Raw genomic sequence first — 27,393 nt, 5'->3', positions numbered from 1 at the left:
TTGGGTTTGTTTTTCTCTCTCTCTCTCTCTCTTTCTCTTTTGAATAGGGAGGGGTTTGAATACTGTAATGATGTATGAAAATTGGGGTAAACTGGGCTCTTTTTTTTTTTTTTTTGTGTTTATGTTTTTATGTTTATGTTTTTTTGTTTTGTGTACAAGAGCCAGGGAGCTGGATAAGGGATCAAGCCTTGACATTTCAGAATCAGCGTTTACGTTGTTTTTTTCACGTTACTGCGTTGACACGATTTCATTGTACATATTCTATCCCACTGCCAAAGGCATATATGATGCTGTGAATCATTTTGGTTCCTTTCAATTTATGTCCATAGTTTCACACCTCAGAAATATAAGTACATACAAAACATCTATTACTCTACATGGTATATCGGTATTCTATCCAGTCCCTCCCCCTCACTTCCCATTCGCCATCCGTCCGCCTAGAGAAAGATAAACAGACCTATACTCATCCCTCGCCCTCCCCCAAAGATCATCACCGCGAGCATTCGTTTTCTGAACCAGTTTTCCCACCACTAGTTCTTGCGGCTTCGCCGGCAGACATTAACCCCGGCTTCTGCTCCGTCGCCTGTCACGATCCCTGCGAGTCCGGCTCCTGTCCCTATCCCTGTCCCGATCACGACTCCTCTCGCGATGTCGGCTGCGATCACGGTCTCTGTCCCGACTTCTGTCTCTGCTCCTATCCCTATCCCGTCTGAAATCCCGATCTCTCTCCCTGTCTCTGTCGCGGTTCCTGCTTCTGTCCCTGTCCCGGTCTCTCTGCCGGCTCCGATTCCGCGACCTGCTCCTCCTCCTGTCACCCCTGCTATCATCTCTTCTCCTGTCACGGTCCCGGTCACGGTCACGATCCCTATCCCTCAGCCTGTCCCGATCACCATCATACCTATCCCCCCCCCTGTAATCCATCCTGTCCCTCTCTCTATCTCTGTCCCTCCTGTCTCTGTCTCTATCCCTATCCCGATCTCTCTCCCGATCCCTCTCCCCGGGTTGATACCGATCGCTATTCTCCACCCGCCTCTTCACAACCTCCGGACTCCTCTCCCCCGTCCTCTTCCCCTCCTCCAGCCCCTTCTCCCTCGCCTCCTTCTGCGCCGCAAGATAGGCCTTAGCTTCCTGCTCCCTCTTCTTGACCTCGGCTTGTTTCCAAGCCTCCTTTTCCGTCTGGTTGAGGCGGGAGGGCGGGCGGGCGACCATGGAAGCCGGGGAGCGGGACCGGTCTCGGGGGTGGAGTTTGCTGCTGTCTTTTTCGTCTTTATCGGTGGCAGCATCCTTCTTTTCGTGCTCTCGGCTGCGGTTGCGAGAGCGCGATCTGTCTCGTCTATCTCTGTCTCTGTCGCGGTCTCTATCCCGGCGATCACGAGAACGGGAACGGGTTCTGTCACGACGGTTGAAACGTAAGCGAGAGCGAGAACGATCGCGGCGGTCGGGTCTAGAGCGGGGAGAGCGGGTTCTGTCGCGATCTCGGTGGCGGGAACGGCTGCGGTCCCGCCTGTCGTCTGTTCTGGCTGTCCGAGGCCGGGAGCGGCTGCGCTCGCGGGCTTCTGATTTGGCCGGTGTTTCTTTTGGAATGGCCGCCTCGTCCTTTCGCTTGGTGGGGGTCTCCTCGACCTTTCGGTCGTCTCTCCTGTCATCACGCCGGTCGTCACGGCGATCATCCCTCCTATCATCCCTTCTGCGTGAACGACTTCTGTCCCTCCTGTCATCTCTCCTATCTCGCACTCTAGACCGACTCCTTCTCCTGGAACGACTACGGTCGTCATGCCTTGGTCGCGGTGACCGGGTCCGAGGTCGTCGACGGTCATCGTCCCGCTCCCTGCTTCGTTCCCTACGAGCGGGTCTCGAAGGACTCCTACTCCTCCGATGCTCCTTTTCGGTTCTCGGCTCGGCAGGTTTAGCATCTGTTGACTCCTTGACGGCAGGAGCCGCCTTGGTCTCCACCGCTTCCTTCACAACCGTCTCTTCTGGCTTTTTAGCCTCGGCGGCAACCTTTGGCGAATCTCTCCGAATGGGATCGATGGCCGAAACCGGCTTTGACTTTCTAGGCGGTGGGACCAGTACAGGGTCGATCTCCAACTCGGGCTGCTTCGGCGCAACACGCTTGCTTTCCCTGAGAAGATCCGCAAGAGCCTCCTGCTCCAGGCGCTCTTGCTCCTCCTTCGTAAGCGGCTTCTTCACCTCTTCGGTTTTCCTCTCAGCAGAACGCTTCCTAGACCGGTCTCGATCACGATCTCTGTCTCGATCCCTATCCCTCCCCCTGTCACGGGATCGATCACGGTTCCGACTCCTGTCACGGTCCCGGTTGGACCGATCACCCGACCCTCGATAGCTGTCATATCCAACCTGGATCCGATCCCGTCGTCGGTCCCTATCCCGACTGTCATCACGCCCCCGGTCCTTATCCCTTTCCTCTCTTTCTCTTTCTCTTTCCCTCTCGCGCTCTTTCCGTCTCTGTTCCCTCTCCTCCTCCCTCTCCCTCTCTCGCTGCTCCCTCCTTTCCCTCCTCTCCTTTTCCCTCCGCTCATCCTCCTCCTTCTCCTTCTTCCTCCTCGCCTCCCTGGTAGCCCTCTCCTCCTCTCTCCGCTTGGCATCCTCCTTCTCCTTGATCGCCCTCTCCAACTTCCTCTTGTTCTCCTCTATCGCCTGAAGCTCCATCCGGACACGCTCATTATGCGCACGGCGCGCGGCTGTCTCGGCGGCATACTCCTCGTCAGTCTTTGCGCCCAAGAGCCGTTCCTTCTCCGCCTCCTCATCTCCTATCTCAGCACGGCGGAGCTCGCGAAGTTGGGCTTCAATAGCGCCCCGATTGATCAGCTTGCTGATCATCTCCTCGGCTCTCTGATAAACGCCCGATCGATCGAGCGCGCCATCGATAAGAGCGGCGGCTTTGGTTCGCTCGAGGGTTAGTAGCTGGGCGGGGTTCTTTTCGATTTCTCGTTCAGCGACTTCAAGTATTTCTTTGGTGATCTCGGCTTCTTGACCCTGTGAGGTTGGGTTAGTCGGAGAGCACCCCAGGGGTGGTGAGAGAGGTTGTGAGGGATAGTACGTACTTCGAATTCTTGCCATACTTCCTTGCGCACGGCATCATAACCACCCTTCTTCTTGAAGCTGTGGGCTAGGCTGTCGATGGTGGCTCGCTTGACTTGTGACAAGGGGAGATCGGAGGCTTTGAACTTCCTCACGACTGGCGGCGCGGACGCTGGAGGGGGGGTGGGAGCTGGCGCATCGGCCATTGATGCGGTCGCCATGATTGCGATGTAGGTTTGATTATCGTTTAACGCGCGCTCGGTTTCTGTTTCGTTGTCGCAGCACAGAGAGGAAGGAAGGGGACACCGTTCACCCAGTCGGTTGAATGGGCACCGAGATTTTTGCTCAGGGCATTTCCAAAGTCGGATGGAAAAAAGAAGTCGCTTTTCGAGAGTTGGCTGGAGCACATGAACAAGTAAAATAGACGCAATAGCACAAGGCAGTTAGTTGTACAACAAACAAACTTTTGACAAATGCAACGATTTCGACGTTCAAGAAATCCAGTCGCGTCCAATTGCTGCGAGTGACGGGGGAACCTTCAACACACGCCAGAAAGATTCTAGTGGGGCGCCTGAGATCTTGGCGTTGGCATGGGTTGAATGCAAGGGAAAGAATGCAACGACAGGGATTCCACAAGCCATGAGAGCACGAGCCACTTCCAGCCTTGCAGTGCTTGCCAGGTGGGACCGAGCTGGCACCTGGCAAGCAGCAAGCAACGTCAGTCGTGATCCCGCAGTGGGTGTGCGCAGCAGCAGCCAGAGTCAATTGGAAAAGCTTCAGGTTTGAGGGCAAGCTACCCAGCAACACATCCCATCCTCCTCCAAGAATACCAGCGTCGTGGGCCGGGAGCCACTCACCTTCACACACCTCCTCACCCACCATTACTCCGACACAAATCAACCAAAAATGGTCTCTAGACTCGTCTTCTGGACCGGCTTCGGTATGGCCCGATCCCAAGCTCCCAATTTCTCAGCTATACGCAACAACAAACTAACATGAGATTTCTCCTCCAGGCCTGGCGACGCGCTTCTGGCAGCTCGGCATCGAGATGCGCCCATTTTTCCACAGAAAGACGCTCTGGGCCTACCCCGTCTTCGGCGCCGTCGGTGCGAGCTTTGGATACTGGCTGGAGGGTGTGGATCAGAGACAGACACAGCTCCTGGAAGAGCGCAAGAACGCCATTCTGGAGAAGAGAGCGAGGAGGGCAGAGAGGGAGGCTGCGGCTGCTGCTGCCAGCCCTTCGGTTATCCAGGCTTAAAAAGGAAGGATAGGAGGGGGTGATGGGAGTTTGAACAGACAGGCAGTATGATAGAGGCAGGAACGGCGAACAAAACAAGTACATTTTCACCTTGAATGGTTCACAAACGAGGCGGAAACGAATTGGGAGCTAGGAGGTGAGCTCAGCGTATAAATTGGTTCAGTTCCCACTCTGGATATCATTCACTCTTCCACGCATGAGTGGTTTCCATCTATTCCCAAGCTACAGCATTCAAACCCTCGAACAAATGCACCAGGCTACACTATCGTCAATGCTTTTCGTCCGCCGCCAGATTCCCTTGCGCCTGTCCTCCAGTTTGCCCTCCAGGTAGTGCCAACTAAGCAATCTGGGGATCTTCCCGCATCCGCAAGAGCGCCAGGATAGCCTGGGCTGGAGAATTACCACCCCCGCTCTCAAACTCTGTTACAACACCGCTGATATACTTATCTTGGGTGTTGTCATATAGCAGCCGGAAACACTCGGCGGTGTTCCTTTCGGGATCGATCTCATTGTAAGTGAGCGCGTCCACCGACACACGCTCTCTCTCAAAGTTGATCGTCTCGCAGAGCACCGTAACCTTGGCGCCGGCATTCTGACCCGCCATAGCAACATCCGCTGTGCCAGAGGCAGCATTAAGCGACCCGTTAGCAAAGATGGCCTCTCCGCCGAGAATGACGTTCGTAGCTCCCGCAACCTTTGGCCGTAACCCGCCCAGATTTGGCGAGTAGAGCACGTTGATCCCCGCCTGACGAAGAGTCTTGGCCAACGTCTGGCCTCCACGCTCATACGGGTCGTCAATGATGGTAACATCAAACGTTTTCCCAATCTCCTTGGCCTTCAACAGCGTCTTCTCGACCAGCCTGTGCCGGCCATACGTGAGAACCTTCTCCCCCTCCTCAATCAACCCGGCAGCATTCCTCGCGATCAAGTACTCGGCCAGCTTGATGCGCTCGTTGATCATGGTGTCGATCCACTCCAAAAGCTCCTCCTTTGTCTCGTCCTCGGGGTCGTTGATATCAAAACTGTTGATCTTGGTCTTGAGCAGTCTGATGGCATTGCCCATAGCAAAACACATCGGTCTGCACTCGGTAAGATACTCGATTTGTGGGTTGAGGACATGCGGCACAAGATGGCGAGATAACGAGTTCCCCTTGGGAGTCTCGTAGGATTCAATCACCTGTCATCTCGGTCAGCAAGCTGGCTCCAGCAGCAAATTATCCATGAAAGACAAACCTTCTTGAACGCCAACAACGTCGCCTCAAGACGAGAGATACTATCCTTGATAGCAAAAGCAGCCATCTGCTGTCCCGCCACCAACACAGCGGGGTCCACGTCCTTGTGCGCCTGCGACAACTGCACCCGCTTCGCCATGGGAACATGGCTGAAGCACTCGGGAATTCCGCTCCTAGCGTCTTTCTCCTTCTCGATCAGAGGGCCCCCAATGGACGGTCGCCGCCCGCTCATGGAACCCCGGTGTTGCTTGCTCTGTGGTGGTTGCCCGTCCTGCTTGCCCTTGCCTTTCCCTGCCTCCTTTGCCGGAGTTGCCGCCGCTACCGCCGCCTTGGTCTCAATGACCTTTGCCCGTCTGGCGGCCTTCTCAGCCTTCGCCTTGGCCTTTAGTTGCGCTGGGGTAAGCTTCTCTGGGTTGGCGGCCGCGGCGGGGGCAGCAGCCGGGGTTTTGGCGGGTGCTGAGGCAGACGATGTCTTTGGGTCCTGGGGGGCCGGAGCCCCAGCTGGAGCCCCGTTGCTCTCGGTGGCCATTTTGCGTGTGGGTGGTTTTGGTTGTGTGGTGAATGAATGCAAGCGGGGGACTTGACGATGGTGGGGGCGGGTTGCGCCGCGATGTAAAAAAGTTGAAGAAGCCGGGTCTGACGTCGTGCGAGTTCTCTGTTCGGTAGATGAGAAAACCCTGAATTTTAATTGGGCTTTAGGGATAGAATCTGTCTTTGATTTTTGTGTCTCTGGGTTTTGGGCGCAAATTGCAGTCACCCTTAAGCTTTCGTCAACCACAAATTTGTGTCCTGTGAGATTGAGTCACAGGCGATGGAAAATGGCTGCGCGATTGACATGAGCCTGGCAAAGCACCCCGCGCCCCGCATTCTGCGGGTTATCTCTCCAATCAACAGCCAGAACCCCTGCTCTCTTAGCTCAGAGCTTAAATGCCCGTTCCCTCCCGTCTTTATGGTGCCTGAATGCATCCGGCCTTTGTCTTGATCATAAGTGAGTGGTCATGGCCTCATTAAATGTTTTTACATATCTACTATTGTACATTTGTCCCAAAAGTATACATACTGTCGACCGCTATGATTTAGCTTCCAGCAGTATCCGACCTTTCCTGACTTTCAGCCTCCTTTTCTTCCCCAGCACTCTCATCAGCCGTCTCTGGCGAGCTCTCCATCCCAGCAGCGGCAGGTTGAGCCTTGGGAATCTTCCCCTGCAAAAACAACAACTGCGTCTTTCCAACCTGCCCCTGTCTCGACTTGTATTCTGTCGTCCCAGGCACCTCCTCCAGCACTTTAATCACCTCACCAAAAACCTGCTTCGCCTCCTCATCATTCGCCTTCCTCTTGCTCTTCTTCTTGGGATGCATCATCGTAACCTCAACCCTATACCCCTTCTCCAAGAACCCCTTCAGCCTCCTAATCTTCGTGGCCAAGTCATGCGGCGCCATCGCCCAGTTCATCTCAACCTCCTTTGTGACAATCTTGACCCCATTCTGCAGCTTCTTCTTCTCCGCCTTCATCTGTGTATACGCCTTCTTTTGCTCGTCCCCTTGAAGAATAATCCTGCAAATAGGGAACGGGCGGCCAGAATGCGGTTCTGCAATCTGTTCGAGCGCGCTCTTGTTCAAGTCTAGATTCCGCAAGACTTCGATCTTGTCTTGGGGTTCGCTGAGGGTGCCATCTTTGGTGCGGATGACGACCATATTGCCTCTGATGTTGTAGTTTAGAATCCTGCCATCGGTGGCTTTTGGCTCTCTTCTGTCCAGGGCGGGAGATCTTCGAAATGTTCCAACTGGGAATCTCTCGGTTTCTGGGCTTGCTCGCCCGAAAAAGGAACGTTGCCGCGATGGTGTTGCTAATGAGGGCAACAAAAGTCGCTGAAGGTGCGCGGGGCCGGCGATGGGGGCTGCATTGTTGAGGAATACGCTTCGGATGGCTGCGGCCGAGCTGAAAACACACGGTGAGCCCTTCATTTTGTCGGCTGTTTGAGGTTGAGGTTGGAAAAGTTGAAAAGCCCAAGGATAAGGTTCAACATTTGCGCCGTTACTGGTTTCCCATCGGAGAATATTAGCCAATCATGAAGCTGCATTGGAGCTCTCACCTGCAGCTACCACGGCTAGCAACATGGGGGGGCTTGGCATAACCTCTTCGTTCATGAATGCTCAACTTCCAATTAGACGGCTTCACTTATGGTCCCTAACCCCGGTGTGAGAAGAGGACGATATCGCACTTGTTGTCAGTCAAAGTTCAGAGATTGAAGGAGTTTCAAACGATCAACAACTAATGTCGAGTCTCTACCGGTTACGAGCCATTACCCGGCCACACAACCTCTCACCTCACAGACCACTCACCCGGCTCTCACTCACACAACCACACCCATTCAGACCCTCACCCACCTCACCAGCACAGACCAACCTCTCACCACCCCAAAAGTCTTACAGCACCGCCACTACAAGTCCCGAAAATACCCAACCCCAACATCAACACCGCCAGCAAAACAATCACCATGATCAAAACCAACAATCACAAAACGAACCAACCCCCCCCTTCCCCCCCCTCCACCCCCTCCGCCTCCTCCTCTCCTACCTCAAACTCCTTGCCCTCGCCCACCTAATCTGGAACAACCTCCTCTCCCTCGCCCCAGCCCAAGGCCCCTCAATGCTAGCCACCTACCCCATTACAGGAACCTGGCACCTCACCTCCCGCCTCTCCCGCCTCGGCCGCAACCTCTCCGTAGGCGACATAGTAACCTTCACCCTCCCCGACCGCCCATCCGCCATCGGCGTAAAGCGCGTCATCGGCCTCCCAGGCGACTACGTCCTCATCGGCACCCCCGGCCCAGCAGCAGACGACGCTCTCATGTTACAAGTAAGCCCCAATCCCTCCAACTCCAACCCCCCCCCTTTTTTTTTATTTTAATTTTTCCCCGTCACACATACCACAAACCTGCCCTCTCAATCACAATATCGACATCACCCTAGTCGAGTATAACTTACCAACACAAACAACAGGTCCCAGAAGGCCACGTCTACCTAGTAGGCGACAACCTCCCAGCCTCAAACGACTCCCGCATCTTCGGCCCCGTCCCCCTAGGCCTCATAAGAGGCAAGGTCATCGCCTCAATGGAACCCTCCTTCACAAGAGGCCCTTTTGCCAATTTCGAGTGGGTCAGGAACCCAATGAAAAAGACTGAGCCGCCTACTAGAGAGGAGGTTTTGGCGGCAAGGGACTTGGAATGATGAATGTATTTTTGCTATTAATTCCACCCCCAAAAAAAAACTACTCACCTTCTCTACTGTTTACATGAACTATCTGCCAAGAACCTACTTATTGTCTCTGCAATATTCATGTCATCAATCCCACAATGAACAGAGGTCAAAACAACAATCAAGACATAGTATTAATGCTGCCGGAATAGAAGTTGGAATTCACAATAATAAAAGGTGGTATGGATCAAAATAAATAGCAACAAACCATCGCCGCCCCCCCACCCAACAACAACCATCATAACCCGTGTATAAAACATAGTGAAAAAGACGCCCCAAAGAGGCCAAAAACACTGTCAAAGCCCGAAGAAAAAAACACAAAAACTCTTTCTCTCTGTGTGTGTGTCATAGTGGTAATGTGTAGTAGTACAAAGGAAAAAAAGAGGTCCCAAAAGAAGCCCCGGCGGTCTTTTGAAAAAGAGGAGAAAAAAACATGTAGTAAGTGCTCCATGTCCTGGCTTCCCTTCTTTTTGTCCTGTTCCATAACCCGACCACCGCCACGACCCCTTCCATATGCTCGACCGGTTCAGGTTCAAGATACAAGGTCTTCCGAACCCCCCCCCCTTTCCTCCATACTTCCTTCCTTCCCTTTCCGTGTATGGTAATTCATACAGACGCCGCCAACTCCACGCCGAGTACTATGCGAATGAATATTTTAAGCCAGAATGAACCAATAAAACAATGCCAACAAGCGCAGAACAAAGATTCAACCTCCTATTGAAGAGCCGTGCCGGTCTCAACCCTCAATATGACTCTTCGACGCACCCTGACCCAACAACTCCAAGCAGCGCTGAGCGAGGCTGACAACCTCGCCTTCATCGTCGTCTTCGAGCTCGTTGTCCGACTCGACCTGTCGGTTGGCAATTTGCTTCATCATTTCCATGATATCCGTGGACTTGCCGATGAGCCCAATAAGCTTCTTATCCTCGGATTCAACAAGCTGAAGCAGCGTCCAGATCGCGATGTGCTGAAAGGTGGCATCTCCGCTGGCGAGAAACCTGCTGAGGTAGCCGTGAATGCCGTCACAAGGATCTGTCCAGCTCTGGATGAACATCGAATAATCGCCCACTAGAAATGGTTAGCACACACACAATACACTGTAAAAAACACCACTGACCTTTGGATGACAGGTTGCCCAGGGCGGCAGCACTGTTTCCTTGAACCTCAATGCTGGGTGACTTCGTGAGTGGAATCAAAACCTCAAAGACGCCAAGCTCCAGCAGATGTGTCTTGAGCTCGTCACTCAGGGCGAGAACAGCGATAGCAGCCGTCATCTCGGATTGAACCGTTACTGGAACCTCGAGTACAAGCTGCTTGCACTTCTGTACGGCGCCCGCCTCGAGCACGAGCGACTTGTTACGGTCAGAGCTGGCGGCAAGATTTCGAAGCGTTGAGATCGCATGGCACTGGATCTCCTCGTTATCAGTAGAACCGAGGAGGTCAACCAGTGGCTTGAGAAATCCGGCTTCGATAATTGGCGACTCGTTTGAAGGATGGATGGAGATATTGCGTATGCATGCGACTGCGGACAAGATTAAAGGCAGGTAAGAAGACTGAAGTAGACGGAGGAGAGCCCCAAGACCATTGGTGCGGACGATTTCGAGCTGGTACTTTTCGTCCGAGGCGAGATTTCGAAGTGCCAGGGCGGCTTGGCATTGTACCTTTGGCGATGATGAATCCATCAAGTGTACCAAGGACTGCACAAGCCTGGTCTCGGACTGCGCCAACTTCCGCCTGTTGGCGGCATCGACAGCAATATTGCTCAAGGCTGTCGTGCAATAATATTGGACGTCCACGTCGGCCGAGGAAAGAAGCTGGACGAGGACGGGGATGGCACCAGCATTCACTAGTTGTTGCCGGTTTTCGTCTACAAAACTTGTTAGCCGCGATTTGTCGAGCACAGAAGTCGTGACAACCAACATACCGGAATGTGTCATATTGAGCAAAGCCCCGGTGGCATTCCTCTGTACCCTCATATCCTTCGATTTGGCGAGGCGTGTCAATGGACCAAGGGCACCAGACCGTGCGATCTTGGCCTTGTTATCCTCATGGGTAGCCAAATTGGTGATACACCCGACGGCGTTGCACTGAACCTCGACGTTTGGCGACATCATTTGCCGGATAAGGGGTTGGAGACCACCAAGCTGAACAATCAGAACCTTGTTATCCGCTGCACGTTTGTGTTAGCATCCGATGGCGTTGCTCCGCGAAAGGTTGCCGGCGGTGTCCTTACTGTTGACGGCAAGATTTCCCAGCGCGGCGCTAGCCGCTCGTTGTACCTCGATGTCCGAGTTCTCCAGAAGGAAGAGAATAGGCCCGAGGGTGTCGCGGTCGACGGCTCGTACGTCTGTAGAAGATCACATGTTAGCGATTTGCACATGGCGACGGCCTGGTCTCGCCCGTGCTTGGACAGCATGGCGGAAAGTAGGCCGCACATGCGGGTCATTGCCCACGCACCTCGTTCTGTGATCTCGGCGAATGTCAAACTCGCGCTTCGTTGCAGGTCGATGTTGTCTGAGAAGACGAGAGTGCTCAGAGCTCGAAGAGGTTCACCGGAGAAGAAATCGGTCTCTCCACGCTATCAGCATGTCAGCAACGGGGAGACGGCCAATAACCGTGGCAGCGTACGTTTTCAAGGTATTGAAGAAGGTCGGCTACGGCCTCTCTTTCGTTGTCGGCGAGGACATTTTCGTATAACCCATCGCGGGATTTGCCTGCGGAATCTAGCATCAGCACAACGGCCCTATCGGATACCGGACACAGAAAAGACGTACCTCCACAGCAAGTAGAATTACAGACACCCATGGCGGCTGATGGAAGAGCGCCAAGGGGTCCGAGTTCGAAGGCTCGGGGTGAGATGATGTCGGGGTTTGTCTGGTGTGGTGTAGGTATTGAAAAGCAAGCTCGGTCGGTTGGCGGCTGTCGCTGGCTTGCAGCGGAAGGGAGCGGGATGTGCAACAAGAGAAAAGATATCAAAGAAACATGGCCCTCGAATAGGGAGTTTGATGGGGTTCACAGTGGCGGCCAGTACCTAGCGGTCAGGTTGAGTTGGCAGGCGTTGGGCTGCCGAGGCCGATGTTGTTTGTTGTTTGGGAGACCTGGATCACCAGGGAATCGCACGGCACATGCACACACGCACAATGGGAGGCGCTCTGCTTCCAGTGTCATCGAATCGACGCTGCCTTGTCCAACACAGCTTCTGGGGTCGCTGTGGCCTGTGCGCTGCTTGATGTTGTACCTTTGTACCCTGCAGCTCGGCAACGGGCAACCCACTTACCCAACATGAGTTGGCGACAGAGCCCTGGAAGCTGTGACAGCTCAAGAACGACAACGTGTTGCCGGTCAGGCACGTCAGGCTCACCACCTTCACCGACCACCACCTCCCCGCCTCCCGCCTCCCGCCTCCCGCCCTTCCAGACGAATATGTCTGCCCTCTCCTGACAGCCTCACTCCGAGACGACCGTTGGGGATGGATTTCCTACGTCAACATCTGAACATTGGCTTATCAGGCCTTGTTCCACTTGGCAAGTGTGGAGAGTTCGGCTCGCTTCCCCAGAGATGAAATCGACTCCATATCAAAAATTGGACTGTCTAGCCAATGGCCAAGCAGATATTGTAGGACATAAAAGGCTGCTACTCTAGGAGCACAAGAGTGGCATATGGCTCAGGGAGCATCAATTACAAGACACAATTTACAGCGGTTGTGGCACATATTCATGGAGCACCTGCAATCTATGTATGCATCTCTGAACGGCCCCGATCTTCGGCTTCGGCATACCTGTTTCAGAGCATCCTGCGGTGATCTTTGATGGCCATCCAGAAAACTCTACGCGCATAAAATACAATCCAATATTTTGGACGCTGTTGTGGGATGAATACACCATGAAAACTGCAAATACCCCAAGGTTCATCCCGTAGGGCACCGCAACCCTCCAAGAAGGCTATATGTTGCTGTGCCCAAGGTGGGAAGGATGAAGGCCACAGGCAATGAAGTCATGCTTGGGAATGGCGGGGCAAAAGTTCCGTTCCTCTAATCCCGAGACTCATCACCATCACATTTTGAACATTTTCACATTTGGACTCTGTGACAGCGTATTGAAATCGACCAAGACGGATGGATTAACTAGCACATATAGCTTTTGACGACTTATAACCTGCTTGATTTTGTATCACAATCCTCGGTGTGCCCCACTTTGTGCATCTCGAGATAGGGAGCTGTCAGTGGTTGAACCAGAGGAGCTTCATCCAGACCATGGAATTAGATCACTTGACAACACTGTGTAGACATGAAAATATGACATCTCACTCTGGTAATCAGCAGCGCAGTGCCATGAGGTTGTGGCTCTTTGAACCAAGCCATGACATATCGAAATGGCGTGCCGGAGCCACAGCCCCAAGCCACAGGACGGATCGGCATCCACATGCACTAATCGCAGGTATCCAGCGGTATAGCGTCGCACCTTATTATTTCTTATCGGGCAAAGCAGAGCCAAGCAGCTCTGGAACTGTTGCCCGATAAAACTCTCCAAGTGCCCGCCCCGTTGTATCACAAGTTTCCAGACAAGAGAGGTCTTGTTCCTGGCCTAGCGAGCATCTGGACAGAGAGTGGCTGCAGCTTCCTTTGTTCTCTCTTTCTCCCTCCCTCCTGGTCTGCCCCTTCTCGACTACCTCCGGTCCTCGGTCCCGCTGGGCGGCAACACAGCAACACTTTCCACCGCAAAGGAGGCTTGCTCTGTCCGGAACTTGGACCCCAGAGACAAGTTTCCTTTTTTTGCGCCTGGCGAAGCGCACCGGCCGCGGAACAGCAGAGTCCCTCCCTATGTGCGGCCACGTTCCACCATCACGATAATGGAAGACGACACTCGTACGCCCGCCGAAAAGGCACATCCTGGACCTGCCACCGAGGGCAGTGCTCCTGTTGCCTCCTCTCCCACCACAACCTCTGCGGCTGGAACCAATTCCAGTGGCCCGCTGCCGCTGCGACATGGTCACGAGCTCCCCTTTGTCGCGGCCCCGTCCTCCTACTTGCGTCCAAAGCCCATCAGTCGCACAATGTCGGATAATAGAGCCTCAGGTCCGCTGGACAAGGAGCAGATGCAGGGTCTGGTGAGCATTTATCTATCTAACACCCATCGTGCCCCCCTTCCCCCTTGCCCAGCCTGTCAACCCCGCGCCCTTCCCATCCACGCGCACCCAGACACACACATGATACACACATGATATACATGTATATACATACATAGACAGCCCGGCCTGCCTGGCACACATGTTCAAACATACATCGACCCATCCTCCCCACGTTCCGAATGGCCACGCTCCCAACCCGCCTGGCTGGGAACGAACCCCGCTGTCTCCCTGCGCTCCCGACCTCGCAATGCAACTGCTGCTGATGCGGGGTTCCGGCCATGGGCTGCAGCAGACCCTGATGGCCTCGACATGGAAGCTAACGCGTGGTTTTGGACAAACAGAGAGGGGTGCGCGAGTTCCTCAAGGTCCGGACGAGTTACGATGTCTTGCCTCTGTCCTTCCGTTTGGTTGTGCTCGATAACAACCTGCTCATCAAGAAGAGCTTGAACATTCTCATACAAAACGGTTCGCGGACCCCTCCTTGACGCCCTCTGCTACCCCATGACGTACTGACTCCGGGTTGAACATGCAGGCATCGTGTCAGCGCCGCTCTGGGATTCGCAGAACTCAGCCTTTGCCGGCCTGCTGACGAGCACCGACTTTATCAATGTCATTCAGTACTACTGCCAGTTCCCTGACGAGATTGCGCACATCGATCAGTTCCGCCTGAGCAGTCTTCGAGGTAGGTGGCCGCCGCAAAGGAGGTTTTCTAGGAGAGACGGGGGCTAAAATGAAGGCGGCAGACATTGAAAGGGCGATTGGCGTGCTGCCGCTCGAAACGGTGTCGGTCCATCCTATGCGCCCCTTGTATGAGGCATGTCGGCGCATGCTCAAAACGAGAGCCAGGAGGATCCCATTGGTAGATCGGGACGACGAGACGGGAAGGGAGATGGTTGTCAGCGTCATCACGCAGTACCGCATCCTCAAGTTCATCGCCGTCAACAACGAACAGTACACCATGTTGCTGAAAAAGCCCGTCCGAGAGCTTGGGCTGGGCACCTACAAGGACCTGGCGACGGCCACCATGGGCAGTTCGGTTCTCGACGTTATTCACCTCATGGTCAAGTACAACATCTCGGCGGTGCCCATCATCGACAAGGACAACAGGGTTCTGAACCTGTTTGAGGCGGTCGATGTGATACCCTGCATCAAGGGTGGCGCCTACGACGAGCTGAGCGCCACGGTGGGCGAGGCGCTGTCCAGACGGGCCGAAGAATTCGGTGGCATCTACACGTGCAATGAGGATGACCGGCTGGATGCCATCTTTGACACCATTCGGAAGTCACGGGTGCATCGGTTGATTGTGGTGGATGACGATAACCGTCTCAAGGGCATCATTTCACTATCGGACATTCTAAAGTATGTTTTGCTCTATGGCGAGGAGGACGACGACATTCGGGGGAATTAGGTCGGGGGGCGGCATCGGCATGATAATATTTGGAACGGGGACCAGTATCTACCCTGTGTCCCTCACCAGGCCTCTTGGGTTATACTTGACTCCGATTTATTTTGATTTGCATTTGCATGGCGTCACGGGCCGGATGTGGACAAGGAATACCATGGTTGCATATTCTGTTCTATTTTTTACCCCACGGTATAGACTTTTTGTTTCTCTCTGACTCTGACTCTCTCCCTCCCTCCCTCTCTCTCTCTCTCTCTCTCTCTCTCTCTCTCTCTCTCTCTCTCTCTCTCTCTCTCTCTCTCTCTCTCTCAGTCTCTCAGCTTCTTAATTGAAGAGATTTGTGGCATGTTTTATGTGGTGTCTGTTCTCCTTGACCCTTTGAAGCTCTCCCACCAGCCACACATTACTCGCCCATGGTCCCTCCTTCTTCTGTTTGTTGGAAGGGTCATCCAATTCCTCCTGCCTGAACTGAAACCTGGAAGTCAAACATGCAAAACGGGAAGCAGCAGAGGGGAGAAGTCTAAGGTAACTGACACACTAGCGTTGCTAGGTACCTGCCTGCCTGCCTCTTTGTTGTTGCAGCAGCTTGCAGATGCACCTACCTGCCTGCACAAGGAGATGATGCACACCGTCAGGTCTTCTTTCTAATTTTGACCTTGACGCAATCTCTTTCTTTCCTTTGGTTGGAAGCATGGGGGGAAAGACAGACCGTTTGCTGAAGACAATCCTGTTTTTGGGGTCTGTTCATCTTTCTCGTGTGTGTGTGTCTGTGTATGTGTGTGTTTGTGTGTGTGTGTGTGTGTTGACTAATACTTTTATCCTGCGCTCTTCCTCCCTTCGATTCGATTGTTTGCTATTTCCCTTGTCGCTTACCGGATACAACAAACAAGATGATGCAGCAACAGCAGCAGCGGCAGCAGCAGCATCAACAAACCCTCCGGTTCGGCGGTTCTTCTCCGCCTCCTCGCCATGGGGACGAAGGTCGACGCGCTCGGATGGAACGGACCTGGTCGAGCGAGTCACTTGATCAGGAGGAGGAGGATGACAACAACACCCACGAACCTTTATCAGATATTGACGAGGCGGGGCCGTCACTGTCGTCGTCGAGGTATGCCTCCCTCGAAACCCACCAGCCATCCAATCTCGCGGGAGGACGGTCGTTCAGCAGTGGGGGGAACTTTCAGAGTTCACCGGTTGGCAGTGGGTTTGGACCTGGGATAGGACCTAGGAGGTTACAGCTACCGCTTCCGCACTCGGCGACTTTTGGCGGTGGAAGGGGAGGAGGGAATGATAGCAGTGCGACGTGGACGAGCTCGAGCGGGGATTTGGGGGGGTTGAGCGATACGGATGAGGTGGGGGATAGGAGCGAGTTTGTAGGGGAGTATAACCGGTTGGCGGCGAAGTATGGGGTTAGGGGGATTGTGGTGGTTGAGGGTGGGGGGGAAAGGCAAGAGTCGGTAGGTTTGTTTCTCGGTGATTGTTGTTGTTGTTGGGTGAGGAGGGGGGCTGACAAGGGCAACAGCCGGATAGGTCGCCTTTGCAGCAGCAGGAGAATAATCGACATTGTTCAAAGAGGAGTTGGTTTTCGAGGACGTTTCTGGGGAGGCAGGTCTCGGGTGGGAGTGGGGTTGCGAGTTTGAGTGGGCGGTCGATGACTACGACGGGGGCGGAAGGGGGGGAGGATCAAAAGGGGAAGAAGATGGTGAAGCATAAGAGGAGCGTGAGTGATTTGGCCATGCATTTGGTGAATGGGGTGATGATGAGGAGGGATTCGCTCAAGGATGAGGACCTGCAGAGCTTGGTGAGGCTGTGCGGGAAGAGCTTCTTGTATCTGCCGAGCGAGTATGCGGCGGGATCGCTGGTGCTGCCGACGTGCTTTCGGGCGACGGCGCAATATCTGGTTCAGCATGCGGCGGATACTCAGGGGGTGTTTCGCATTCCGGGATCGGTGAGGGTGGTGAATGCGCTATATGAGTATTATTGCTGTGCCGAGGGGGACAAGGACGAGATTGCGAGTACGATTCGGTGTCCGAATCTGCCGAGTCATATCAAGGTTGGGACGCATGATGTGGCCTCGACGTTTAAACGGTTGCTGGCGGGACTGCCGGGGGGGATATTGGGGAGTTTAGCCTTGTTTGACGCCTTGGTGGCTATTCACAGTCAGCTGAAGGGGGATCCCGAGTTTCCGAGGACGAAGCAGACGAAGTTGAGGGCGAGGTTGATTGCACTTGCTATTGGCACGGTCAAGTCGCAGTTCCGGAGGGAGTTGATTTGTGCGGTGTTTGGGTTGCTGTGTTTGATTGGGAGGACGGCGGAGAAGACTCCCAGGGAGGATGAACTGGGACGGCCGCTGCCTACGGCGGATTTGATGGGGTATAATGCTTTGGGGATTGTGTTTGGGCCGTTGCTGGTGGGGGATTTGATTCATGGATATACGATGAGGATTGCGAATCCAAATCAGGGGCTGGTGTTGTTTCCTGTTACGCCACCTGCTGCCAGACGAGAGAGGAGGAAGTGTAAAACGTCCACGGATACGGAGGCTAGTCATTCACGGCGAGGGGCGTTGTCTGTTGACAAGATACATGTTGCGAACAGCATTGCTGAGATGCTGATTGTGCACTGGCGGGAGGTTGTCAAGCATATGAAGAACCTGGACGTGCTCAAGTCCAGCCCGACGGCAATCTCGGAGCAGCATGCTCGGCATCAGTACCGGCAGCAGGAGTCTCTGCAGGACAAGGCTGGTGGGCTCAGACCCTCTGCGTCTGAGTCGTTTGTGGTGAGAAAGCCTGCGGAATGGGGGAGCGGGCTGAGAAATCGTCACTCGAGGCAATCCGAAGAAGGAGGGTCACCTATTCCGCCTAGTCCTACTCCTGACGCTAGTAAGTCTACTTCCTCCGGATGGCTGCTAGACTCTGGACGGTTGGCTAACTAGGCGGAAGGACGAGCATCCGGTGGAGGGCCGGGACGACTCGGGATGAGCCGGTCTTCACTTTCGGTGCAGCGGCAACGGCCAAGGACTGGGAATGCTCGCTCTTCGTCCCAACATCGAGTTGGCGCGATGGCCTCCATGCCGTTGTTGTCGCCCACTGCTGAGGAGCCATCGCTCGCGGACCCGGAAGCAACATCCCCGACAGGCCATCACCATAATCAGAATTACCACGATGCCGCTGGTGAGCAGATGTATGGATACCCTCCCGCTCCTTTGGAAACCGTTCAGTATGCGGCCATGGAGGAGCCTCTCTCTCTTCGCCAACGACCCCCGCCTTGGGCTCCAGGAGAATCAGTGCTGACGAGCTCGTCAACCGGCGCCGGAACAGCAGGTACTCGTTATCCCACTCCAGACAACATCAGCATGAACGTCCCCGAGATGCCGAGAGGGCCCTCTCCTGCCTCTCCGACTCCGACGGCCAGACGTCGACTCGTGATCTCCGCAGATTCCATCCGATTTAAGAACGACGTGACGGGAAGCATGAGAGCGGAGAAGAAGCGGTTGAGTCAGCTGAGTTTGAACAAACGAGCAGACAATGACGACCAGTTTAAGGATACGGCAGAGATGAATACAGGAAATACAGGAGGACCTCAACGTACCAAAAATAAGGGTTGTCGAGTAAAAAGACCATCTGGTTCCTTCAGCAGTGCTCGGAGCAGGGACCGGAGTTCCGAGGACCACCAAAGAGGATCATCTCAAGATACTGCAAGACCGATAGTCGTTCCGGGGTCCTTTACTGTGTCTTCGCCAGCTCGGGTGGAAAATAAGGGTCTGCGAGATGATTTACCGCGGAGCGATGTCTCTGGACAGAAACGGTCCAGGCTTGCGGCCTGGCGATCAAGGCACCGGGGTGCTTCAACTGATACTGAGAGTCCCTCTGCTCAGCCGACAAGTCCACGATTCATACCCTTTCGCTCGCGCAAGTCTCTTGGGTCGTCAGAGCAGCCCGGAGGATCTCCCACCGCCGGGGAGAGAAGGCAGCAGATCGGAAAGGAGAGGAGGTCGTCGCAAACTAGGACATCCATGAGCACCATTTCGCATGATGATGATAAGGTCATCAGCACGACGAGTAGTGGTGATATTAGGGAGAAGAGACTCTCGAGGCTGGACAATGCACGCAAGAAGAAGTCGTCTCCTCTACCCAAGACACCGCAGCAGAGCCCTGACAAGCGGGCAACGACGATCGCCGAGTCTACTACTCCTGTCGCTGCTACCCCTGGTACCACGGTGCAGCATTACCTGAGACCGGTCACGTCAGTCGGCAGCGCGGTCAAGGCCATGGCGGCGATGTTTGAGAGCGCGAGCAAAGAGGAGGCGTTTGTGCCGTCGCCTATGCAGAAGGTTGGGGGGGGAAGCCTTGATTTGAAGCCGAGTGGGGTGTTGGCGCAGTATACGGTTAACCCTTCGCCGAGGAAGGGGGTTTCGCCGTCGAAGTCGATGTCGCCGTTGAAGCCGCCGCCGCCAGCTTGTCAGGTTAAGCAGATTGAGATGAGGAAGTCTGAGAGTATGCCAGGGGAGGTGGTGGAGAGGGGACGGACGTTGGTGCCGCCTGTTGTGCCGGTGAGGAGGTCGAAGGGGAGTGTGGAGGCTGCGGCTGTTTGGGGGGCGAGTCCGGGGAGGTTGAGGAGTCCGGTTGAGGCTGAGAAGATGCCGGGGGTTGTGGGGGAGGGTAGCGATGAGCTTGAGGCTGCGATGGAGAAGGCGAAGGCTACTGGGGTTGTTGCGGGTGCGGAAAAGGGGGTGGATGAGGAGATGGTGGTGACACCGGCTCCTCCTGAGCGGGAGGCACCTCGTAGGCCGAGTTCAGAGGTTACTACACCGGAACACCGTGTCAGCTTTTCCCGGACTACGAGAAACGATGACGACTCACACGTCACGGTCAAGGAGAAGTGGTCTGCACCTTCCAGAGCTTCGAGTTTTGGTGACTATCCAGGGTTTCCTGAGCAACAGCAGGAAGAAGAGGAGCGGAGTGCCAGCCGGCAGAAATCGCAGACGATTGCTCTGGAGGCTCAGATTCGCAGTTTGCAGATGCAATTGGTGGAAAAGTCGGGGCAGATTACGCAGTTGACGAGGGAGTTGATTGTCAAGGCGGATGTCGGGGAGGAGTGCGAGAGGTTGAGGGAGAGGTTGAGGGAGGTGGAAATGGAGAGGGATATGTGGAAGGGGAGGGCGGAGAAGGCGGAGGAGAGGGTTGGGATGTTTGAGAGGGCTAGGGAACGGGCGAGGAGGGCCAGGGAGGTGGGGGGTGAGGGGGAGGGAGTAGGGGTGTTGGATGGGGTGGATGATTTTATGGAGGAGTGTTATACTGGGGGGTATGATGAGGTTGGGGGTTGGGAACAGAAGGGGGAGGTGGTGAGTGGGTATAACCAGCCGGCTGTTGTTATTGAGGCATCGGAGCAACAGCGTCAGTATCTACAACCGGAACAAAACACTTTGTCTCTTCACCCCAGTTGGAACGAACAGAAGAAACCCGTTCACAGTCCTTCTCTCAGCCCGATGCCATCTTTAGAACTGCAGCAGTTTGAGCAAAGACAAGCAGGAGAGGAAAGTTTTACGGAAAGGATGAAGAGAAGGTTTAGAGGTTTGCCGAGGGAGGCGAGCAGTGCTATTGCTAGTATTGAGAACAGTAGGAGTAGTGCGGGGAGTCCGTATGATATGGATGAGGAGTATCCTGCGGAGATCTTGCCTTTTCCGCCTCCGCCTGTACCACCCAGGCATAGGGATAGGGACCGTGGGGATGGGGCTGATGGGAATGGAGATACGAGTAGTATGTGGAGGGCGGCGGAGGAGATGTTTAGTGGACTCAAGAGGCAGTGTTAGACGGGGTGGTGATGGATATCATGACGGTTAGGGTAGGGGAGGTGGATATTATTCAGGGGAGTGGGATAGGTTTATTCTGATGAAAGAGGCAGGGGGGAGTTGTATAGGTAGAGGAAACGTTTGTATAGCAAGCTAGTTGAGATAGGATGGGGTGGAGGGGGGAGGGGAGGTGTGATACATGATGTTTGTTTCTTTTTATCTGTGCTTTGGTTGAGGTGACTTGTGTGACGACTGGACCTTGTCTAAGCTTTGATTTTCAAGTGTTGTTTTGTATCTTTTTTTTGGTGCGTATTTTGAGAGTTGTAGAGTTGATTTTGTGGCAGGATAATGGCTACATGTCACGGCTGGGATTTGGAAGCTCGTCAAGCACGTTTTCCAACATCTTGCAAGAAACTGTCTTGGTAGAAAATAAGCTGCCAGGTAGAACAAAGTTACACCTCTGGCAGGTTGAGAGTAGGTATGATACTGGTTTTATCTATCTGAGAACAACGATGGGTGTTTGCACTACAGATACCTATTGGCGATTGTCCAAGTTGCAATTGTATACGTTTCCACAAGCGTGGCAGTGTTGAGGAAGTGTACGTAAGTAAGCTCAATCCCCAGATAGACATAAGACACCACAAGTAAACACATTCAACATCTACATTCAAATAACATGCCCAAAAAAAAGGCCCCAATATATACAACAAAAAAGTTTTCCACACACAGACACACATAAAAGACCCCCCCCCCGTACGCATCCGCTTGCTCTCCTTCTTCGATCTCTTTTATAACCCTCCAAGTCCAAAAATCTTCTGTTCCACGCGACTAGTTGATTTCCATCTTCCCAGTCGAGCCAAACAAAAGCAGCCAATACATTTCCAAAACCAGCACCCCACAGCCCCCCAAGACCTCGCATCCCAAATAATGTATATCCATGTAAAAAGAGGTCCTGCAGCTGTGTGTGTCTGACCGGAAAATCGCAAAAAATAGTTTCTGGTATATCCAAAAAGATGACAAGCAAAAAGGTATCGAAAAATGGGGCTAGACCAACAAGTCAAAGATAACTCGCTCTTCTAGAAAGAAAAAAAAACATGAGTATTGTCTCTCAAACCCCCTGACGCCAGTGGTAAACCCAGACATTATTGAATAGGTGTAGGTGTGTGCGGGCATGTACAAGTGTTACGCTATAGATGAGCGCAGATGCTTTCGGACGCTATGCTTTCAGGCGCTATTGTTTTCAGACGCTATGAATCTTCGGTGAATCGAGATTGTGAGACGCGAGATCCGGCGTGTTGTACGTTGATACTTCGACCAACGGGATCCTGGACCTGGAGCAGATTGGGAAATGCGGAACGACGTTGACCGCCCGGCATAGGCGAGTGCTCCTCAATTGGCGTTCGTGCTGGGCCGTCGTGGTAAACGATAACACCGCTTTCGGGTCGCATCGGTGAGCCTAGTTGCAAGGGAGGGAGGTTCGAACTTTCGAGGAAGGCCTGTGAGTCCCTGTAGTAAGACGTGCCGACACTGTTGCGTGGATCCGGATCGGACCATCCATCCCCCCCCGACTCCAAGACGGATACCAACTTCCTTCCAGAAACGCGATAGAATCCCTTCTCTTGTGGTTCGGCCGGTGGCGCCTCGATGGCTCGGTTTCTGTTTAGCTTGGCAAGTGCGGATGGAACGGCGAATGGGAACCTGATCTGCGACATTCTTCCTGCGCCTCCGCTGGGCCCAGATGATGGACCGGATCCGAGACCTCTGCCGCGAATTGTGCTGTCTCCATCCCCAAGCAGCATGATTCCTCGCCCCTGCTGTTTCCTCCACTTGAGGAAAAACATCAAGACCAAAGCCACAATGGCGATACCAGCAACACTGCCCACCACTCCACCGACCACGGCATTTCTGGCCTCGGGGGTCAGTCCAGGGCCAGGATCAGAACCAGTGTCGTCCGCTGTAGGTTGCGGTGCCGGGATGCCTCTTACGCCGCCGGCATCATCGCCGAACCCGTTGATCACTACTGTTGGGGCAGACGAGGTCGTGGTCGAAGTCAGTCGAGTGCGCGAGCTGGTGCTGCTCTTGGTAAAAGAAGAAGATGAAGTTGTTGAACGAAAGAAGGACGTCGAGGTCCTGGTGGAGTTTGAAAAGAGAGCTGGTAGTGTGCTGTTTGTAAAGATTGTGGGCGGTAGGCGCGCTGGTCATGGTGTTAGTTGAGGTCAACATGGACAGGAGCAAAGATCCAAGACGCACTAGACGAGGAGTTGAAGTTCCCCGAGGACAATATGGGAAACGGTGGCGTTATGCCAGAAGGAGTGGACGTCAGCGTCTCGACGGACGTTGACTGGAAGGAAGATGAGAACTCGGGCTCGGTCACGGCCGGAGGCGTGGGCGTCGGCGTGCCATCCTGGCTGGGATCGAGCGTCGGGTCGGGGAGAGACACGCTGGGCAATAGGTCGTCGGGCGTGGTGAGGCCAGCAGTGACGGCTGCCGGGAGGGTGTCTATGGGCGACGGTGCGACGGGATCCGAGCGAAGGGTCGAAAGGCTAACGAGTGCGCCTGTAGCATCGACGTATTGGACGACAGAAACAGTTTGGACGACAACGACCTGGCGCGGCTGCAGTTTCGCATCGGAGGGGGAACGAGCGTGGTGGTTCGGTTGTGGTTGTTGGGGGTTCTCGAGCGATTGAGAGAACTCCCGGTGCAGGTGTCGGTGCTGGTTGTGATGGTTGAGGAGGATGGGAGAGTGGTTGCTGTGAGCGTGATCGTGGCGGGTGCGGCGGGCCTGAAAGAGTGAAGACCCGGGGCCACCAGCGGCTTGGTTGTGGTTAGTCATGGCGCTTGCGTAGGCAGCGCAACTTGGAAAAAAGTGGGAAAAAACGAGTGACGGCAGCTATTCGTTGCCCAAAAAGGTGTGTTGGGCGTGTCTCGGTGATCGGTAGTCGGTACGGGACCCGTATTGGTGTTCGCCTGGCAGGGCCCTAGCAGGAGGAATCCCGTATTCGATGGGTTGGCGGTGCTGCGTTGGATTGCCGCAGCTCGTAATGGATGTGGTGCTGCGTGATTCGGTGCAGTTGACTTGTCATAGTCATGGTCGCTATCATTCCATCGTGAGTTTGTGTCGACACCTTTTCTTAGGATCGTTGTCCTCTCCTGGCAGTCTCCTCCATGGGGGGCTTCCGCGCTGCTTTGTGTTGGGTCCTGTGTTTGGGGCGGGATCTGGTGCTCCTGGGACTGTACTGGACTGCAAAGAGGGGGGGAAAAAAGAAGAAAAAAAGAAAAAGAGAGAGATCGGAAAGGGCAAGAAACACCAAGCAAGGGCGCCGACGTGGATATAGGATCCTCCCGTCAGTAATTAAAATTGCTGCTGGCCGTTGAAGAAACAGCCCAGGCCTGGTGGTGGGCATCAAGCCTGAGCCTGTTCTGCAATCTCGCTTCCCACAGAGGGTTGGCTCTTCTTCAGCACCCCCGACGCCCATTGGCCAATCACAGATGGCTCTGTCCTGCGGGATTGCGCGTGTCCACCCCCCCATTGGCCCACTCTTTCGATATGCATTCTTGGGGCCAGAATTGCCCTCTGCCTATCGACAGCAGAAGAACACGAGCTTCATTTGGGAAACGGCCAAGTCAAGACGTTACACCAAACGGGAACAGGGCCTGCCATGTCTCTCGTGTCGGCGGTGACCATATGGGGACGAGAACTGTCTCCGATACTCTGTATCATGAACAGATATCGGCGCTTCCACGACTCCATAGTTGACACTCGTTGGCTCCATCGATCGTTTCAAAATAAACCTCCGTTCCCTACCCTTCCCTGCCCTCCCCTTCGATATTGGGTAGGCACGGTAGGGTAGGGCAACCCGAGCCGACTCGGAGGAATCACGGGTACCGGAAGATACGCAGCGTAGCGCAACATCGGACGAAGAAGAGGGGGTTTTGGGTAACCTGCGTTAGCTCCAACTGCTCTGCTTTCAACTTCACCTCTTGGGCACTCACACTGCACTGCACTGCACTCCACCTGCCACCCAACCACCACCACATACATCTTTTGAAGCTCCAGTCAGGAACACAGCCTCATTTTGGCATGTTTGTAGAGCCACGTTTTTGCTGTCGTTGAACAGAGACATCTTGTTCTGTCTTACCCGAGATTTTGTTTAGTTTATCAGATCTTAACATATCGTCAAATACAACTAGTCTAGCGTTTCTGACGTCATGCCATCAACCACAAGCTCGAACCTATCACCACCACCGTCTGTGCACTCAACCCTCCAGCTGCCAGGTGCGTCTGATCCCTACAGGTTGCCAACATGGTCATCTGGTCCGGGTCTGGTCCGCGATCCCCGCATGTCTTCGACACAGTCATTGGTGTCCTCGACGGCGGGGTTGAGTATGGAGGAGCATGGCCAACCAAGGAGGCGCAAGTTGCTGGTCATCTACATCCACGGCTTCATGGGCAATGATTCGTCATTCCGCTCGTTTCCCGCACACGTGCATGCTTTTCTCAAGGAGGCACTGGCCGAGACTCATATCATTCACACCAAGATCTACCCCCGGTACAAGACATACAAGTCTATCGAGGTGGCCTGCGAGAACTTCAGCAAGTGGCTGATGCCTCATGAATCGCCCACCACCGACGTGGTATTGGTAGGGCATTCCATGGGAGGGCTTTTGGCTGCCGATATTGTCTTGTTGGTAAGTTTGTCTTTAAAAAAATAAGCAGCCACGGCGGTCTGTATTGGGGGCGGCCGCTGTTGTGAATATGTTCCACAGAGGCAAGGTCTTGAGCTAACATCAACCCCCATTAGCCAAGACATGACGCACCACCAAGCGGAGGACCTCCTTTCCGTCACCGGATCCTAGGGAGCATTTCTCTCGACGCTCCCTTACTTGGCCTTCACCCTGGTATCGTTGTATCCGGCATCGCCAGTCTCTTCAGGCCCTCACCTCCACCCCCTACAGCACTAGATAGGACATCTTCAGACTCAGTGATACCCAGGGATATTGCACCATCACCATCAGGTCGTCTATCTCCCGATGCCTCAATCTACGAGAAAATACGGCCTCCCTCAGGGGCACCTTCCCCTACACTCGGACAGTATCCCTTCCCATCTCCACCTGCAGCCCCAGAACCGGACCCAACCTACAACCCAACGTTCTTCAACGACGTCGCCTTCATCGATCGCGGCTGGATCAAGAACATAGCCCACTTTGCCCAAAAACACAAGCAAGAGAACCTCTTTGAAGCAGCAGCCAGCCACATCGTCTCTCATCTTGAATTCGGCGGCTGCCTCGCCGATTGGAACGGCCTAAAGACCAGGTACAAAAGACTCCGTCAACTAGAAGACATTGACGACATAGCCCACCCCGAACTCGGCCCCAGAGTCAGATTCGTAAACTACTACACCGTCTCCACCGGCATCCCAAAGAAGCCACGAAAACCCGGCAACGCCGACAATGGCCTCCTCAGACCGTCAACCTCGTCACCGATACAATCAGGGGTGTCCACCCCCAGGATTTCGATAGAAGACCACAGCGATGCAGGCAGAGCTGCAGAGATTCTTCAGGTCTTGGACCCAACACCAATCCCTGAAGAAGAACCCCTGGAGGAAGAACTGCAAAAAGAGGAATCTTCCTCCCCGACACCACCAGAACCAACCCAGCCACCACCACCTCCACCAGAAGATGACACCCTCCCCCCCATCCCAGATGAACCAACCCCACCTACCCCCCCGGATCTTGATTCCCTCCCCGACAAAGAAACCCGTAAACAAGCAGAAAAGGCTTACAAGCAGACCAAAAAGACATACGAAGAAGCGGTCAAATCCCGGTCCAGAGCCATAAAAGCCCGGGAGAAGGCCATTGCTCAAAAAGCCAAAGAAGAAGAAAAGCTCCGAGCCCAAAAAGCCAAAGAGGCGGAAAAGCAAGCCAAAGCCGAGGCGAAAGCCCGAGAAAAGGAAGAGAGACTACGCCAAAAGGAGCAGGACCGTCAGCAGAGGAATAAACTCCACAAAACCTCCTCTTTGGATCAACAAGAAGAAGATGATGAAGAAGCAGGTGGGAAGAAACGGCTCGGGAAATTCTGCCTTTTGCCTAGGGAACGGGACGACAAGTGCTGGGTTCAGGTCTACATGCGGGATGTGGACGAGGTGGGGGCTCATTGTGGACTGTTTTTTGACACGGCGCCGCATTATGAGCTGCTGGTGGGGGATGTGGGGGAGATGGTGGCTGGTTGGGTGAGGGAGGATGGGACGAGAAGGGTTGTTTTGGGGGAGGAGGGCGAGGATTTGGATTAG

The 27,393-nt window shown here is 54.2% G+C and overlaps 10 protein-coding genes across 10 annotated transcripts; 5 read left to right on the top strand and 5 right to left on the bottom strand.

Annotated features, from left to right (window-relative positions):
- Positions 1-5: 5 nt before the first annotated feature.
- Positions 6-3,260, bottom strand: QC764_205160 (uncharacterized protein; the record flags this gene model as incomplete). The annotated part of the gene is made up of 2 exons (XM_062944219.1): positions 6-2,994; positions 3,063-3,260. The coding sequence occupies 2 exons, from the start codon at positions 3,258-3,260 to the stop codon at positions 559-561; spliced, it is 2,634 nt and encodes an 877-aa protein (XP_062803027.1). The 3' UTR covers positions 6-558.
- Positions 3,261-3,945: 685 nt separating this feature from the next.
- On the top strand, positions 3,946-4,552 carry QC764_205150 (uncharacterized protein; the record flags this gene model as incomplete). Its single annotated transcript, XM_062944218.1, has 2 exons — positions 3,946-3,979; positions 4,053-4,552. 2 exons carry the CDS (start codon positions 3,946-3,948, stop codon positions 4,295-4,297), a joined length of 279 nt encoding a protein of 92 aa, XP_062803026.1. The 3' UTR covers positions 4,298-4,552.
- Positions 4,553-4,634: 82 nt separating this feature from the next.
- Positions 4,635-6,387, bottom strand: QC764_205140 (uncharacterized protein; the record flags this gene model as incomplete). The annotated part of the gene is made up of 2 exons (XM_062944217.1): positions 5,531-6,387; positions 4,635-5,474 (listed from the first exon to the last, which is right to left on the bottom strand). Exons 1-2 carry the CDS (start codon positions 6,056-6,058, stop codon positions 4,635-4,637), a joined length of 1,368 nt encoding a protein of 455 aa, XP_062803025.1. The 5' UTR covers positions 6,059-6,387.
- A 77-nt stretch (positions 6,388-6,464) lies between these two features.
- Positions 6,465-7,900, bottom strand: QC764_0035950 (uncharacterized protein; the record flags this gene model as incomplete). Its single annotated transcript, XM_062940243.1, has 2 exons — positions 6,465-7,566; positions 7,887-7,900. The coding sequence occupies 2 exons, from the start codon at positions 7,898-7,900 to the stop codon at positions 6,606-6,608; spliced, it is 975 nt and encodes a 324-aa protein (XP_062803024.1). The 3' UTR covers positions 6,465-6,605.
- QC764_0035940 (uncharacterized protein) lies at positions 6,563-8,828 on the top strand. The gene is made up of 2 exons (XM_062940242.1): positions 6,563-8,388; positions 8,532-8,828. Exons 1-2 carry the CDS (start codon positions 7,804-7,806, stop codon positions 8,757-8,759), a joined length of 813 nt encoding a protein of 270 aa, XP_062803023.1. The 5' UTR covers positions 6,563-7,803; the 3' UTR covers positions 8,760-8,828.
- Positions 8,829-9,004: 176 nt separating this feature from the next.
- VAC8 (Vacuolar protein 8) lies at positions 9,005-12,139 on the bottom strand. Its single transcript, XM_062944216.1, is given in 8 exon segments — positions 9,005-9,854; positions 9,904-10,653; positions 10,711-10,956; positions 11,020-11,133; positions 11,244-11,364; positions 11,415-11,500; positions 11,561-11,923; positions 11,938-12,139. 7 exon segments carry the CDS (start codon positions 11,589-11,591, stop codon positions 9,523-9,525), a joined length of 1,680 nt encoding a protein of 559 aa, XP_062803022.1. The 5' UTR covers positions 11,592-11,923; positions 11,938-12,139; the 3' UTR covers positions 9,005-9,522.
- A 959-nt stretch (positions 12,140-13,098) lies between these two features.
- SNF4 (AMP-activated serine/threonine-protein kinase regulatory subunit) lies at positions 13,099-15,575 on the top strand. Its single transcript, XM_062944215.1, has 4 exons — positions 13,099-13,892; positions 14,255-14,378; positions 14,446-14,595; positions 14,657-15,575. Exons 1-4 carry the CDS (start codon positions 13,635-13,637, stop codon positions 15,319-15,321), a joined length of 1,197 nt encoding a protein of 398 aa, XP_062803021.1. The 5' UTR covers positions 13,099-13,634; the 3' UTR covers positions 15,322-15,575.
- A 431-nt stretch (positions 15,576-16,006) lies between these two features.
- Positions 16,007-21,124, top strand: QC764_205090 (uncharacterized protein; the record flags this gene model as incomplete). Its single annotated transcript, XM_062944214.1, has 4 exons — positions 16,007-16,070; positions 16,387-16,772; positions 16,838-18,194; positions 18,255-21,124. The coding sequence occupies 4 exons, from the start codon at positions 16,007-16,009 to the stop codon at positions 21,122-21,124; spliced, it is 4,677 nt and encodes a 1,558-aa protein (XP_062803020.1).
- Positions 21,125-21,779: 655 nt separating this feature from the next.
- Positions 21,780-25,028, bottom strand: QC764_205070 (uncharacterized protein). Its single transcript, XM_062944213.1, has 2 exons — positions 23,354-25,028; positions 21,780-23,297 (listed from the first exon to the last, which is right to left on the bottom strand). The coding sequence occupies exons 1-2, from the start codon at positions 23,934-23,936 to the stop codon at positions 22,351-22,353; spliced, it is 1,530 nt and encodes a 509-aa protein (XP_062803019.1). The 5' UTR covers positions 23,937-25,028; the 3' UTR covers positions 21,780-22,350.
- Positions 23,397-27,393, top strand: QC764_205060 (uncharacterized protein; the record flags this gene model as incomplete). Its single annotated transcript, XM_062944212.1, has 2 exons — positions 23,397-25,792; positions 25,906-27,393. Exons 1-2 carry the CDS (start codon positions 25,313-25,315, stop codon positions 27,391-27,393), a joined length of 1,968 nt encoding a protein of 655 aa, XP_062803018.1. The 5' UTR covers positions 23,397-25,312.

Source organism: Podospora pseudoanserina, chromosome 2, assembly GCF_035222485.1.
Source record: "Podospora pseudoanserina strain CBS 124.78 chromosome 2, whole genome shotgun sequence".
NCBI classification, from domain to species: Eukaryota; Fungi; Ascomycota; class Sordariomycetes; order Sordariales; family Podosporaceae; genus Podospora; species Podospora pseudoanserina.
This window is presented reverse-complemented; position numbering and strand designations above follow the sequence as displayed.